This window comes from Dermacentor silvarum, chromosome 5 (assembly GCF_013339745.2).
Source record: "Dermacentor silvarum isolate Dsil-2018 chromosome 5, BIME_Dsil_1.4, whole genome shotgun sequence".
Lineage (NCBI taxonomy): Eukaryota > Metazoa > Arthropoda > Arachnida > Ixodida > Ixodidae > Dermacentor > Dermacentor silvarum.
The window spans coordinates 100,620-117,587 of record NC_051158.1 but is presented as its reverse complement, the minus strand read 5'-3'; the positions used below and the strand labels follow the sequence as shown (position 1 = coordinate 117,587).

Here is a 16,968-nt window from a genome sequence, read left to right as displayed (position 1 = left end):
ACGAGATTATCAAATTATCGGGCATACGAAGTGTTCGGATGCATCTGATGTAACAAGAATTCTCCGGGAGAGGGTTCTATGCCGCAGGTAGTCTTCCGTCGCGTTATGCCGTCGGTGATGACGACGATGATGAATAAATTCTTGATATCAGTCACGTCTGCTTCCGAAGATTTCTTATCTGGGTCTGTTGAGCTGTCTATTTCGAAAGTGTAGTGACGCATGAGTTGTATTGTCAGTTGGATACTGTGTCGACTGTCGTGGGGCTTTAGGTGGTGCTATCTGCTATAGACTGTGCGCCCTGTAATAAAAAAAATCACAGATCAAACATGATTGGGTGAGAGGCAATTTTTGATACCATGTTTATTGCGAACGCATAATACTTGATTACGCGGAGATAAGTTGCTATAGAGTAGTTTTTGACGAGTGGAATCTTCCCGCTTCTCCTACAGATGAGAGAGAGGTGTTGTCGATTCAGCCACTGGTAGAACCTAGAAAGATAAAGACAAAGAATTTATTACAACTAACAAAAATAACGTTTTACTGTTTGAAAATGTTCTGAATTAACTAATCGACAATGACATAACTGTAGTGATGAAGGCCGGTCATGTGTTATACAATGGTTTGTTATATACCAAGGCTATGCAGACAGGACTAAATGCAAATCTGCGAGTGCTGGAGCCCACTGTAACAATAACTGTCATTGATATCTCTCGAAGGCAAAGAAAGATATGTCCGTGAATAGCCCGACCCCGAACAAAATGATTCAGCAGAATTAGTACGGTAGTGACAACCTTTCTCATCTCGAATAGGAAGACGCCTGAGGCCGCAGAACGCTAAAACGATACCATTCTGATTTTATTCCAATCTCCTGACTTCAAATTTACGTTACAGCCAGCGCAAGCATCGGGCGCTGACTCGTCGCATTATATGAACAGCCCAATCAAACGCTCTCCCCGTTTATGGGAGATCACCGTTGCTTTGTTTGAAAGTGAGTTACATTGCCTGTCTTGACTGTCTTGACAGGCCCAGAGTAGCCAGGGCCGGGGCGATCGGCAGGAAGCCATATTATTCCTTTCGGAACGGGGCAGTGTCCCACTATTCCGAAAATAATTTAATTTTTAGGCATAATTAGGCATCTTTAGGGCGTACACGTACATCACCTTGACGGGGTGAGTTTTCACGGTTTTGGATGTCGTGTGACCGACAGACGAAGTGAGCGCAGTCCGAAAAAGTTTGACCAATAGCGGAGGGCCAAAGTCGAAAAAGATGTAGAATTTGAAATAATAATTTTTTGTAACATTTGTTCCCAATATTAGAACTAATGATGTTCTAAACTCAGTAATGTCTTACTCAGTAATGCTCACTGCACTATTTTACTAATGGAATGCGTTTGCATTGTAAATAAGTTTTTTTTTACCTAAGGTATACCTTCATCGTAGTGAACACTGACTAGTCATTGACATGGCGGTCGCGCTCTCGCTCCCTTTTCAGCAGTTATAGCTTAACTCAAGAAATACGTTTTCATTGTAAAATAGTCATTCGACCTAAATATGCCTCATAATGTTTCTATTGTCCTAGTTTGCACTTTTCACCCGCCAGATGATTTATTGTTGATGATATAACAAAACTACGGCACGCAGCACCTATATCACATACTACCTATGTCATAACAATCGAGGCACCTATTGACATAAAAACTATCCATGTATCAGCAATAAGTTAAATGACATTATGAAAATTAATGTATGTTGCACTAACTTGCATCAACCTCACCCGTGTGCCACGGGTGCAAAATTACATATACGTGACACTCTCTTACGAATCTTTCCCTTTCGAAAAATTCACCGATGATTACTATACTCCCTAATACGAAATTTCAGCGCAGCTCTACACGTGTTCTCATTTCGCGGTATATTGGCTGGCGCGGACAATCTGCCTCGTGCGGCGCGACTGCTTCGCTAATCGGGAGATCGCGAGAGGCAGCGCGTGGGTGACGCGCGGGCGCGATTCACAGCAGCCGCCGCAGACAGACCTCCCAGGCGACGCGCGCTACTCTGTCGCCATCTCGTAGCCATCGTTGTCGCACTATCACGCTTTCGCCATACCCTCCTCCTCCGCTTTCCTTCCTCGCTGCCGTTTCGCTATCGCCGTCTTTCAACCCCCCGTTTGCTCTTTCATCCTTCGATGCGCTCGTTCGCTCGCTTACGCCGCCGCCGACGCTCTCCGCGGGAACGGGCGACTAACTCTAAAAAAAAGCATATAAAAGAATCGACGATTACTGGGTCATTTCGTGTCGTAGACTGTTGAAGCCGTATAACGCGAGCACAAAAAGATGATGAACTGAAAACATAGATAGGCACCCTCGGTTTAAGTGCACTCTCTGCTTCGTCCCTCGCCGATTCGTGCTAAGTCTGCACACCCCGATCATCTCTGCTCGAACGAGGGAGCGTACACTCACAGGTGGGCACGATGACGCGCAGAGCTGTGCTGAACGATCCGAGGGCAGTCTGCAGCGAGGTGCCCAGCGAAGGCGTTGCCCGCGAGTGAGCTCAGTATTGTCAGAAGCGTGCAGCCGATGCCTGTGATGACTTGCGTGAACTGGTTCAGCGGGATCTGGCGCAGGATGCACTGGAAGGCAGAAGGGACAGTCAGGGGCACTGGGATTGAGGGAAATTCTGTGCGGATCATAGAATTAGAGGGAGAGAGATAATTAGATAAAGGTAGACAAATATATATATATATATATATATATATATATATATGAATAGAGAAGAGTAAAAGAGACAGAAGAGAGGTCGAGCTTGTGAAAATGAAGAGGCAAAGCCAGGGAGGTTAACCAGGGTGAGTTAGGCGTGCTACCCAGCACGTGGAAAGGAGAGAGAAAAAAAAAGTTCGCAATATGCACGAACGCGCACGCCCAATGTTGCATATATTTCCCGAACTGCTATTTTGAAGAAAGATCAAGGCCGCTGTTGAACACCAAGTTTCTCATACGGCTCTGTCACACCACGAAAATACCTGGAATGCGAAGGCCTGTGGCTTGGCCTAGACCACATTGTTCGGTGAACAAACGAAGCTTTCTCGGAAGTGAATCTTCGTGCTGACTGAAGGACTTTCCTGTAATATAGCTTAGTTTAATATCTGCTCATATGGAATGCGGTACGCGCAGCTGTCGCTCAGTGGTTATGGCGCTCTACTGGGGGACATTCTGTGAGTGTCAACCTTGTGGACATGTCCATTTCGTCTGCTGCTGAAGTGCTGACTGGCTGTGATCGCCTGTCTCCTTCTGACGTGTACCTCAGACCGGCCAATCAGAACTTCCTCAGCAGACGAAATGGACATGTCCACAAGGCGGACACTTACAGAATAACCCCCACCCCTACTGCAAAGCAAACCGGAGACATACGATAGAAAGCCAAGAGCGTAGTCGGGATTGCGCGAACAAAAGTTCTTTTGCATTGCATCCTTATAGCAAGTATTTGTTCTACAGTAACAGAGCTCTCATTACGAGTGATTTGGGCACATCACGTCACAAGTAAGCGAAAGAATTAAGCCTGAATGAGTGAAAATTACCCACACTCGGCGCAGACTTTTTTTGCGACATGCTTAGCGGTCAACCGACGATACTGTTCATTGTCAATATCACCGAAAATATAGTGTACAATCCCATCGAAAGAGTAGGGTACAAAATATACGACTGCTATTGTTATACCATGGGGAAGGCTCTTACGATAAAATTCTATGCACGTTTCCCTTTTCTTCGATCATCAGTTTAGTAGAGTTTGTTGATTAACAACGCATATAGTCATTCTCTTTTACTTATGAGTTAGTTGCTGCCCCTTGTTGTTCTGAGCTATTGGAGCATTGATGCTTCGACGGTGGTTTGTCTACGTTACGATGCAACGAAACGATGACAAATTTTGCTTCGCGAGTACACTGCCATAGTTTGCAACGTAATGGCAACAACGCCTGGTTCATGATCTTTCAACCGCGTTTGTTGTGTGTAACAAAACCGGAAAGCTGCAGAGCGCGTCATTACAAAGATGCAGCGGCAGCCGCGGCCAGTTCCAACGACTACAAATGAGGAAAATTTTTGCTTTAATGCGTTTTAGCACCGTATTCATTCGAATATAGGTCGACCTGTCTTCTTTTTTTTCGAAGATGTTGCTCCAAGTGAGCTATCTACCTATATTCATTACCAAGAAATATCGACCATATTCGTGAACAAAGCTAGCTGAAGTGCCAAGTTAATAATAGAGCTCCTCTGTCGTGACCGCAGTGAAACCAATGTGGAGGTTATTGACACTGGCTTTTGAAAGAAATGTATATCCAATGCACTCGACAACACCGAGGACGACCGTCATTTGGGGTGCCGAGGACACCTGTAAAAACATCCGACGAGTGCGACTTCTCTGGTGGTTCCTGCGAGGATGCAGCTTGTGGCATCGACTAGCGTGATTTAGTTGTCGAGTTTACGGTAAATAAAGGTGCGTCATGTTCAAAGTTCCTCCTTTTTCTCAAAATATATGGGTGGACCTGTATCAGAATTATTATTATTTTATTTCTAGGCGAGTTCAATACATCGAGGTGGACTTATGTCCGTGTTGGACATATATTAAATCAATTACGGCACGTGATTCTTGCAGTGGGCTAACCGCATCATCGCCTGTTTAGTGCCAGACTGCGACAACACGAAGGAACCAAAGCACAGGTACAAAAAAAAAAAAAAAACCGCAATAATTCCAGGAATTGCTATACGGTCGCGGGCACCACATTTCTTTGTTCCCTGTTGTAGGAATTCTATATTTTTTTGCAGACGCATACTCACAGTCAGGGTTTGGAGCAGCGACTGAACCTGGTTGGTCTGAAAAAAAAAGTGAAAGCAGAAGAAAATTACTCCGCGATGGCTTATATGTTTCGCTAAGGTATTCCTTGAGACGCAGGCACTGGCCATAAGCAATGTTCGGATCTAAGACGTAAGAAAGTACTAAATAAATGCCACCGTTCGAGACATGTGTTTTGTGAATGCTCATTGTATATGCGGTGAAAGCGCGACGATGGCCGTGTTGGCTCTGACATTTGTCGAGACAAGCTGTCTCGTGTGTATTTTTTCTTCAGCAGCTTTCCTCATAACGACCGAGATGAATTTCTGTTCAGTACCGGCCGTCCTCTCACGACTCATTTTGGGATCGAGGGGAGGGGGGGGGGGGGGGGCTTGTCAACCAGTCGCCGAACCTCTTCCTTAAATAGGCGGTCAATATTAAAAATAGTACAATCTAAATCCGTTTACACCTATAGAACATTCTTTCAGAACACTATTCTCAATAACTTCGTATTAGTAGATTGATTTTTAGAATGTCATTGTAGTATCAAGCTCTATTCATTTTCTCGCCTGAGAGCCCAGTGGGGTTACATCACCGTGACGTCACGGATTTCCAACAATTTTTTTTTTTTTTTGGGGGGGGGGGGACCTGTCTGTTGCGGCGCCGCAGACGTTTTCAAAAGTTGCTTAGTGTAGTCGTTGGATCCTTTAGAATACACTGTAGTCTATCTTTACTAATAAAAATTACCTGGACCCGAGCTGACGCATTTAAAATAGCAGACGTCATGGTGAGCAGGTGCGGCACATTTCTAAGGCAGCGGCCCCTCGCGTCTTTAGCTTATGAGTATTTCCTGGCATACGAAGACCAGGAACTACTCACGGTAACAATACCCTTTTCTAATACAGCCACAATTTTTTTTTCTTTAGCATCCTTTTAAGCGCGTCTTGTACACCGTTACCAGATGTTGGAGCCGAAGATTGGCCGGAAACAATATCTCCTCGAGAAAAAAAAAAGAAAAGAAGAGAGAGAGGGAGACGACATAGAGCACACTATTTGGTATGCATGGTCGACGGCAAAGCAAATTAGAGGAAAGCTGCTTGCTGCAAGAACTCGAGCAGGCATTTAAAAGAAACGCATATTTTTCGTCATTTGCCCCAAATTATAGGGGCAGAATATGTGTGCATAATATATATATATATATATATATATATATATATATATATATATATATATATATATATATATATATGATCTGTGCATGGCACAGGGGTATTGTGGATGTTTACATTTTTGTTACATGCAACATATTTAAAGCTCGAAATTTCCTTACTATTTGTGTTTATCGGGCATTCTGCGCACGGTGAAACCGTGCGGGGAAGCATTCCTCAGCAGCTGGCCCTGTCGTCATTTCCCTATTCCCCAACACCGTTAGGCTTACATACTAGGCCGATGAACCATCCCTCTTTTAATAAAACTACTTCATGATCATCATCGTCATTCATGATCGCCATGACCCCAACAAAAATTGCTTTCTCGCTGTGGCTTTCAGGGCAGGGTGACTTAGTCAAGCATGAATGCCTTTAGTCATGCCTCCCGAGACTACGTTGTATCTTGTCTTAAATACACAGTAAATGCACTGTCAGGCATTGTTGCGTTTTTTCTCAACTTCCCAGAGGAGATAATTGTTTTGTTTCTTCTTCTTTGGGCGTTGTATGAATAAACAATGAATGAATGAATGAATGAATGAATGAATGAATGAATGAATGAATGAATGAATGAATGAATGAATGAATGAATGAACCAGTTAGTTTGACGCGAATATGGCGGGCACGTTTGTAGGCGGGTTGCCTCAAATTGAGAAGGCATCGCTCGCAGAAGCAACTGCGCCGAAATATATGAACTCACGGTGGTCGGGGATCCCGCGGTGCACAGCATTCCAGCGTTTCCAACACACTGGGTAGAATAAGAAAAAGTAAAATGAGGTCGTTTACTAAGAATAAAGGAGAGGTTTGAAATAAGTCCTGCTGTACGTTTTGACAAACAAGTAGGTAATGGGTTATACATCGTCTCAGGGACCTTTCTCAAATATGTTGTTTTCTAAAATTGAACACAGTTCACGACCATGCCTTCACGCTCTTCGGCTGTTCTTAAGTCAATTTAACTGTTATTTAAAAGTGTATCTCCAAAATGCCAAGGTGCTCTCCCTACGATACAAGCAGATTAGGTGCATTGGGGTAGCACAAAAACATCTTTGGACATATTCAAGTTCGTGCATATTACCACGGAACGACATCAACGAACTAAAAAAAAAAACACTCTTGAATCCACAAAAGATATTCTTGGAATGACAATGTACACGCGTAAAACTATCTAAAATTAGCAGGACGGCTCACTGAGGGAATCGATTATTGTTCTTTCAAAAGTTCCACAAGGCGCAATCGCCTTTCGCCTGCTTACTTTCACACCTGTAAATGTTTTCTTCCATCGCTCGTTGTATCGATCGTTTTTAGGTTCCTATTGTGGTTTTCTCGAGCTTCTTTGTTGGCCTCCAAGTTTCTGCCTTTTTTTGTTAGTACCAGTGGGATGCAATCATCGTGCACTTACGAATGAATTAATAAGTGAACGAGTGAAAGTAGACGAACTATCGTCTTTTGTGAATACGTACACTGCTGACGTTTTGAAGGCCGGGCAGCTGAACGGTGATTTGGCCTTGGCAGGTGTCATTTTTGAGGAAGAAATTCTGGCAGGAAGTTGAGCCGCACAGCGACAAGTTGCCCAAGATGGGGAGGCTGACGGCTGAAAGTTTGGGTGGAGCAAAAAGAAAAAAAAGAAAAAAAAGGAAACGTATTATCAAAGCTTACCGGTGGTGCTAATATTGTCATTGTGTGTTGATGGTGTACAAGAAGCATAATACACTACCAGAAATATAAAGACTCGCGTTTTTTCTGCATACCTTAAAAATGTGTGTTTAAATGTTTTTTTGCGCTTACTGCTGCTCTTCGGCGAGTTCGTGCACGAATTCATGGTAAATGAGGGTAGCGGGACAAACTCCGCGACTGCCCATTTAGTACTGCTTGCTCTTAAATACTTCTTTGTTCCAATAAACTATTAGTTGCGAATAAGAGCTTGTGGTGTCCATTCATTCGCCCTTGTTTCGACGCGCTACCCTTATTTCACCATAGACTGCTGCTTTGTTCTTGCTCAAGTTCCGCAACGTGATTGCATATTATGGTTGGAATTGTTCATTGTACGACAAGATAACTTGTTCTTGGGCTAGCTGGTTGGCTGGTACTTGGTGAGTGCATTGTAGCGGAAATAAAACGAACACAAATGGCACAATACCGGACACCGCAGACACGCGTGGTGTCCTGTCTTGGGTGATGCGTGTTCGTTTTATATTTCCGCTTATAATGCATTCACCAAGTACCAGCCAACCAGCTAGCCCAAGAACAAGGTATCTTGTCGTGCAATGAACAATTACAACCGCAGCCGAGTAAGCGCGAAATTTTCGCAACGTATTGCATATTTGTAGGCCTGCTAACTCCTGTTGAACACCAGTTTGAGTTTGATAACTTGTACCTACTATGGCACAGCGAGCTCTCTTAAACGCCATCGTTCCTGCTCGGATGGGCAAACGTACCGCCGATCTACGCCTCTCTGAACGCCGCGCGCGAGGCTAAATTTAGTTCCGATTGCGTCATGGGTGCGGAGCAACGGGGACATTGCGTGAGGGACACATGCATGGTCGAGTAATGGCTTCTTTACACTACAAAACGATACCAAAGTAAAGCGCGTGGGTAGTATGGATGCAAACGCATAGCAGATAACGCTACAACATGTGTTAAAGCGAAGCTTTGTACCTCTACCAGCCAAGGGTTCTGTCGTGTCCGTCGTTGTAATCAAAAAACGATCCCGACGAACCGCTAACAATTGCAGGTATAGCAGTATAGCTTACTTGAATTCAAGCATTCAGCGTACAACTAAGCACTCGTTTTCGCAAGAAAAACCACAAAAACAAGCTTCAAAGTGATGAGCCAACATGATGGATGATAAGGGCTGCGGGCAAACAACGGAAACAGGCTCGGCGCGGTCCGTAAGATTAGATTGCAGCTGTTGCAAAGCTTATGCAGCTGCTTGAAAGAGGGTTGACGTCATTCGAAACCCTTCCAGCCTAGTAACTGCTTCGGTTCATTTTCTAGACTACCCCACTATGGGGTAGTCTAGTAGTGTATATCACACCGATCATAAAGCAGTAGTGAACATTGTTGTGAAGTAAATAATAATAAAGGCCGTGGTTAAAGTTACGTTGTAGTGTGTGAAATATCAAGTGCGCCGCAGTCACCGTGAGGGTGGCGTAAAAAGCTTCGCTTTCCAACCACCTTCACGGGGTGGATTGGCGGGTAATTTTTTTGTCACATCGGTTTCAGCAAGCGTCGCCCTTCGAGTCTTTTTAAATAGGTTTCACGTCAAAAAATATTAAAGTTGCCTTGGCTTGCAACCCTCGTAATGCTCACATCGTATGCCTCAGAACCACTCGGGCTACATGGCGTCACGCTGCTGAGCTCTCTCGAGGTGGAGGGTTCGATACCGGCTGCGGTGGCAACGTTTCGATTAAGGGGGCGAAATGCAAAAAAAAAAACGCTTGTTGTCTGAAATTTAGGTCCACGTTGTAGAGTGCCGGATAGCCAAATTAATCCGGAGTACCCCACTAGGGCGGGCCCCATAATGAGATCGTGGTTGTGTCACGTAGAACACCAGAATTTAATTTAAATAACAAAATCGCACTCCTCAGTCAACGGTGGAAATCAGTCTCGAAGACCATGCCTTGGCATACAGAAAACGACGGAAGTGGCCATGCGACGTCATGGCTGCCATATTTATAACACCACTTACGGCGAGAGGTTCTGACGAAGGCAATTTGTCTTTTCTTCATGAAAGCGAGCAAGTAACAGTGGCAATGCTGCATTGTACCATCCGAACCATAAAATGCGATTTTCTGCCGAAATTTGAGCAACTGGGCATCCCCTAGCCATTGTTTCTTCATACATCGATAAACATTGAAAAAAGTTTGAGAAATATACTCTGGCCACCTGTTATCAATTCATGATTACCGACAACCTCTCTGTAGAAGATAATAAATAAACATAAGAGATATAGATAGAAAAGGGTAACGTAATTAGCTTACATGAAAATACAAGGCGGTTGGCAATGAGACCCAGCAGAGGTCCCAGTGCATTGACGACTCCCTGTGGTGAGCCGTACGTGTAGACGCCTCGCAGGACACACTGGAAAGAAATGTCTCAGAAGTTGTTTTCGTTGCAGCCGTCACTGTTTGCGAGGATCTTTTTTGTGTGGCAGAGAAGACCGGTGAGGGGGGGGGGGGGATGACGAAGTCACGAGACCGATGCGCATGTTATAAATTCAGTCAACTCGTGAAATTTTATGAAGTCTGTCACTTTTTGCTGGGGTAAACCATACGCAATAAGGCGACACTAAAGAGCAAATCAAGGTCCCCTCGCAGTCGCAAAGTATTCTTTCAAAAGTTTCTTTTCATCAATTCATCACCAGAAGAGAAAGGTCAAAATTTAACCATTTCTTTCAATGACGTTACACCGAAATGCCAGTGTCAGTACGTCGGAGTGACGTCAGCAGGTTTTACGAAGCTTTCGCGAATTCGGGCCGATATGGGAGCAACGGAAATGCTCTAAAGGTTCATTAGATCCACCCTGCACTTTGTGAACTGGTGCCCGTCAGTTCAGTGTCAATGCTTCCTCGTGCAGAGATGGCACGATTACCTCTCTGACGAGTGCAGGGTATGAACACTGTATGAACCCTACGTGATGCCTGCACAGTGTGCAAGAAAATAGCAACCAGCAGACGCCTCCATGTTCAACTGTTGAAACTAATAATGAAGTGCAGCACCTGCTGAACTCGTACAGAAGGCGCAGGTTAATCGAATGGACCCTAAGCTTTCTATAGGCACAGCTGTCGGTTTGTTTAGAATGAGATAAAGACACACAGTGCTTCTTTACCTGTGAACAGATAACAGGACTCGAGCATACACGCTTTAAAAATGCATGATGTTGTCCCGTCTAGCTGGTACTGGAGCTTCAGGACGGCTGGTCGACCCATCTTTTGCTTTTGAGTGCTTTTTGCTGATCACGCCTTCTTTAATTGCTATAGCAGCAATTTTGCAATATGCCTAAAGTGCCGTTGCTAATGCACGTGCAACTTAACACCCCTCTTTTGTGCTGCTTTAATCCAAACTCACTCCGTGTGCTTTCAAGTAATACACGGGGCCGATAAATTTCGCTACGAAGCGCGCAAGTATTTCGATCAAGAAAGGAACCGAAATGCCCAACAGAAGGTCTCTGCCAGGTCTTCAAACGAAAACTTCATCAGGCTTTCTTCTTGAACATGAAGCGCTTCAAGGGAGCGATTCATTAATTTATAATTTCTGTTAAAAGATGAGCAATATATTAGAATGGCCGGGAATAAATGTTCAGATGTCACGAGGAGTCCTTAGATGACCAATGGGGCTTCGTCGGGACCGCGCGTAGTGGGAGAAGTAACGTGACCTTTATACCATGTATGTGCGCCTGAACAAGCAAAACGATTGAAAACGATATCGTACACTTATTACATTGCTTTAGTGGCAACTTTTCACGGCACGCGCGATCATATTTCTGGCTGCATGAAGTCACTCAAATGATTCAACAATTCGTGCAGTGGAACATTCGCTGACGAAACTTACCGTGAGAACTTTGACGAGCCCTGTTACCAAGCCGCTGGTCTGTTGAAGGATTACAAAAAAGTTATTAGGCTGTATAATAATAATTGCTTATTGGTTCGAGTGAAACACAAGAAACAATACATTAGGCAAGAAAGCACGTTTTTATAATGTGCCATCAAGACGGTACAGTTTAATCTAAACAGCATGTCAGCTTTTTATCCAGTGTGCCTGTACAAACAAGGAAGGAATAGCGCAATTCCCTTTTGTTGGGACTGATCGAAGATATCTACAAGAAATTACAGAAGCTGATAAAAAAGTGGGATTACTTATGGTGAAAATGAAAACTTACTGATGTGCCACTGCAGAAATTCAGGCTGTTACCCAAGCACTGAAAGAGAAGAGAAATATTATTTCACCCACTGTCAATCCATCATGGGATTATAACAGGAAGAGCAAGTACAATGAAAGGAGCGGCAAACAGCGAAGCGAATATAGATAGCATATTACTGGCTTTAGGTGAAACGCAAAAAGAAAAACAAAAATCAGCGCTTGAATAATATTTATAACGACTTGAAGAATGCTCTACTAATGTTTCTGTACGTCTCAGTCACCCATAGAAATCGACTAATGTTTTCGGTGCAGGACATCATAGATTTTTTTTGTTTGCTCACTGAAGGCTACATATTGTATGATAGGTGAAAGAGGAAAAAAGATACTGGCGTAATGTAAGTGAATAACAAGACGCCAGTGTGGATTATAGAAGAAATGCGGTTCCATGGTACTCCAGTTGAGGTTAAGAGTTAAAAGAAGGGAGGTTCGGCCCGACTTGTGTGGCTCACAACAAATGACCGGTGGTCTGCTAGATTCAAAGAAGAGGCGCTAAGATAAGGGAAGGACTTGAAGGTGGCATGGAATGAACAGAGTGATGAGGGGGAAGGCAGACATAGTGCAGTATCAGCATGAAATTGCCTAATTCGAGATAGGAGTGATCTGTTCCCACCCTTTTTCTATAACGTATCTCCTTTTTTTTCCAAGTTTGGCCATGAGTCCCCCATTCTTCCCAAAAATAATTGAGCTGTTGTACATTCTTGCTATCTTTACCCCGCTGTTTTGAGCCAGAAGACACTGAACAGGACACAGACAGGAGCGCAAACTAACGACTGTTTTTTTCGGAAACGTTAGCGTTACATTTATATGAATAGGCCGATAGCAGAATAACGCTTAATCTTGAAAAACAAGCATGCGTGGCACCGATAGAGAAAGCGCAGGCACTGCTCGTGCTTGATGTAGGCGGGGGGGGGGGGGGGGGGGGGGGAGAGGTAAGGGTTATTCTGTTCTCTGCCTTTTCGTATAAATGGAATGCTAACGTTTCCGAAATGAAAAAATTTTAGTATGCGCTTCCGTCTGTGCCCTGCTCTGTGTTTTGTGCGCCAAAGCAATCTGGCAAGAATACACAGAATGGGCATTCTGAGTACGAGAAATCGCGACGTCAAATCGCAATCTCAATTGGGCTGCTTTAGGGCACGTTGAAGGCGCAAAAGGCGGGACCAGCTTTTTAGTCGGGGTTGGGAGTCGATACTGCGTTTTTTGCCAACACTTGGTCCCCTATTCGACGATGTTCGATTTCGCCGCATTACAACCAGGATCATCGGGAACTGCTTCGCGTACGCTTTTGGGCAACTGTTAACTGTAACGACCATGTATACTATTTCGTAGCGACCTTTAAGGCCGGATAACTCGAAAGTTGTGGCAGTCTTACGAGTTCCGCGCAGCGAAAATTACTTCATTACTGTACGGCTTCAATTTAGCATTTGGAACGTGTCCCCTAAAGTGAATAATTCAAAAAAGGTAATTAATGATTTCTATTAGCTGCCGACACATCGCAATTTGTTCTGCAAGTAACGTCCGCATCTTCCATAAGTTCACCTGGAAAGGTGGAAAAACGCTGTCTGTCAAAGACAATTGTAAAAAAAAAAAAAAAAAAAAAAAAAAAACTCTTTGAATTAAGAAAAACGGGAACTGGTTCGTGTAAACGTTCTACGCAAATTACTTCTGTGGTTTTCACAGACATCTCTTTAAATGTGTGCCTGCTTTGATGCCCTATAATGAGTGCAAGATACCCGCTCGGTGACAAAACTGACGCATTCTCTGACTTGCTCAACCGTGGGGTAAATTTATATCAACAGGGGAAGCATTTGTGTCACTTACACTGCTGATGTTGAGGATGTTGTTGAGGGTAACGTTGACGCAAGGCGCTGAAACGACACAAAGTTTATCAATTCGGTAATTTGTAGAAGCGTAAACTTTCTTAAATTACACCAAGTAAACTTGAGCATGACTCTAAATCGCACTGTGTTGCCCGTTAAATAAACTATTTCTCACTTCGAAGCAATCAAACTCCGCGAGAACATAAGAAATCCGATGTGATTATCTGCAGGCCATTCGCCAGCGTCCAGATTTTGTTTACGCGACAATACTTGTATCGCAACCTGCACGCAGTCTTGCGAAACTGTGACATGTGCAATTTAGCTGATAAAGTGGAGCACATACTAGTTGTTCGTCCGCAATTTGACTTTGAACGACAGGAATCGACCTCTTCGAGAGCGCCGCTTAACAACATGCCGTTGAGTGACAAAATTTTTGCTGGGGAATTGGGCAGAGACAAGGTGAACGAAGTGATCCATCAGGGCTGTCATAGCGCTTTTTAATTAACACGGGCTTAGCATAAATGCTGTTCACAGGCCCGTTTGACACGAACTTGAATATAGTCGCATGCTACTACTGCCTATCCTCATCGCCACTCCCTATGCCTATATTTATCTCCGCTTCTCCTTTTCTTTTGACCAGAGTGAGTCGGCTTGAGGAGGCTATTAACACAGACTGGTCTCTTCGCGCTTCCTCAATAAACTCTTCTTTTTTGTCCATACTTTGCTGTCTCGCGTGCTCGAGTATATATGAGATTGTAACCTAGCACTTCATAAAGGTACACCGAAGGTAATATTAAATCTAACGCAATCTAACGAAACAGTGGTTTCACACAATGTAGCGTTTCTGAAGTTAGGTTAAATGTATAATAATGCTAACCACTCTTTCTTAGTGGAACATTAGTGATCTTTTTTGCAGAGGTTGTACGTCATAGCGGCGCGGCTGGTGTGCTTATTAAACGTGACTTGGGTGGCCACTATGTAGAAGGAAACAGACCCCAGTTTGGTGCACAAGTCTCTGAAGTCCCCGCATAAGTAAGTGTATTATTTTCTCGTTTTTTTTTCTTCACTCCTATCGCTAGTAAATTTCCTTTTGCTGGTTTCAGCCTTCCCTTAGAGGTTCATAAATTATATTCTCTGAACCTGAACAACCGAGAGAAACGAATAAGCATAGGAAAAGCGCGCGTTTAAAATGGTGTCCCATACGCGCCACCATGGCCGTGGGCGGCGCGGGTTACCACTCCCAGAGCTGGACTTGTACACATGCACAAATACCAAGGATTGCGGACGGGAGGATGGCTACCACGGTAGCTGAATTGCTTAAAGCACCGTACGCGCTATGAGAAAGATATGGATACGGCTTCCACCTGCGAATAGTTAGCCTTTTGTTAGATTGTTAATCGTTACATTTCATTCATTCTTCATTCATTCATTCATTCATTCATTCTTATTTCGACATTCTGGTACATTTATAGCCTGCACTAAATGCTGGGGGCACAGACTGAAAGCCATAAAAGGCTTGACGGGGTCGGTACCCGTTAATTGCACTTCGACAGAGGCAAAACGAAATGTTCGTATGCGACAAACATACAATGTAACGATCATACATGTAACGTATAATACTAAAAGCTTAGGAACTAACACTAAAAAGAAAATACTTTACTTTTTTCATGACATCAAAATTCATCAATACTCGAAGATAAAAAAAAGCAATACCAGCAGTACAGAAAAGAATGCTGGTGGCGTAAAAGAGTAGGCAATGTACATGCGATCATTTGTCGGCCATAGCTAGTACGAATGCGTGGCGAAAATCAAGAGCTGATTCTGCGCGCGTCATAGACATTCTCTCTTTCTGTCTAATTAGTAAGTTTTTTCAAGTACAGGTTACTTGTGTTAATGGCTTCTTTGTAAAGTGGCATTACGAATGAACCGCACAGTTCGACAATAGGTATCAGTTAAACATAACTAATTTCCCCTTGCTTTCTTTGGCTTTGTTGTATCTTTCTGCGTGTAGTTTTGTAGGGTATTTCAAAGTTTAACTTCGTGAATCGACAAAATGTAGCTGTCTAACGCTAATTTCGCACTTCCATTTGCAATAATGATGGAGCGGTAATATCGCAGCGGTGACTCTGGCAATTTCAGCGGCACTGAGACACAAACTTCAAACCTGTTGAATTTTCCGGCATTTTCGGAAGTACAAATTGCCAGAGGCGCCAAGTCTGCCTAAATTTGGTAATTTAGCGAGGGTAACCGAGTGTAACCGATACCCTCGCTTTCACATTACTTACGGCTACCGTTTCTCTCCCATTTTCGAATATTTCCAGCAAGCCATTAGGATTCGTACGGGAAAGTAATTAAACCAAGCAGGGTTGTTGAGAAAGCAATACACTGTTTAGGGACACTGCAATAACGAAACTACTCACTTGTCGTTGAAGCGGTGACTGCTGACGTCATCGCAGCCAAAACTAGCAGACCGGCGAAAGCGTATGACAAACTCATCTTGGCCTTTTCGCTTGGAGGGGGCTCAGGAATGCGATGCTGTCTTCACTGGTATGGTCGACCGTGTTTTTAGAGGTCTGAAAAGTTCTGGGCTTTTATACCCCAACAATTGTTCATTTCCGGGTGGATAGAGTGAAGTTATTAGAGACATCCTTTCCACTACGGTGGCAAGTGATCACTTATTCGGCACTAAGTTGTTACACACGCACGCCTGTTCTACACGCCGTATTGAGTGCTTTATTTAGACTTGTTTTTCTGCCATACCACCTGAACATGCTCGAAAATTAAAGAGCGAGCAAAAAGACAGTATTACATGGCATCAACGACACCCTAAAACAACTAAACAGAGATGATCTGTGCGCCTAAAGAATGTGATCATTCAAGCGGCAACATGTCCCCCCCCCCCCCCCTTTTTTTTTAAATTATGTATCACTCGCTTTTCCGCGTGTGACGACAGCTTAGGCGCTATGCATGGACCACGCTAGCAAGCAACATTGACTAGTAGAGGCGCGCGAATATTCGAGTCGAATGCCTATGTGTTGAGTCGAAGTAGTCGGTTGGGCAGGTCGATGTTGCATTCCTTCGAATGCATTAATTATGTTTTAAAGATGATCCTAAACGCCCTCTCGCGAAGGTAAGGTATCACATTAGGGGGAGGGGGGAGTACAGATAGTTATTATATTACAACACATGCAAAGCGTGCACTGAT

General features: G+C 43.8%; 1 protein-coding gene across 1 annotated transcript; it reads right to left on the bottom strand.

The window, feature by feature from the left end:
* Positions 1-313: 313 nt before the first annotated feature.
* Positions 314-16,315, bottom strand: LOC119452267 (uncharacterized). The gene is made up of 10 exons (XM_037714518.2): positions 16,184-16,315; positions 13,765-13,811; positions 11,906-11,944; positions 11,578-11,616; positions 10,009-10,108; positions 7,489-7,619; positions 6,729-6,776; positions 4,829-4,864; positions 2,459-2,628; positions 314-488 (listed from the first exon to the last, which is right to left on the bottom strand). The coding sequence occupies exons 1-10, from the start codon at positions 16,257-16,259 to the stop codon at positions 314-316; spliced, it is 861 nt and encodes a 286-aa protein (XP_037570446.1). The 5' UTR covers positions 16,260-16,315.
* Between the last annotated feature and the right edge of the window lie 653 nt (positions 16,316-16,968).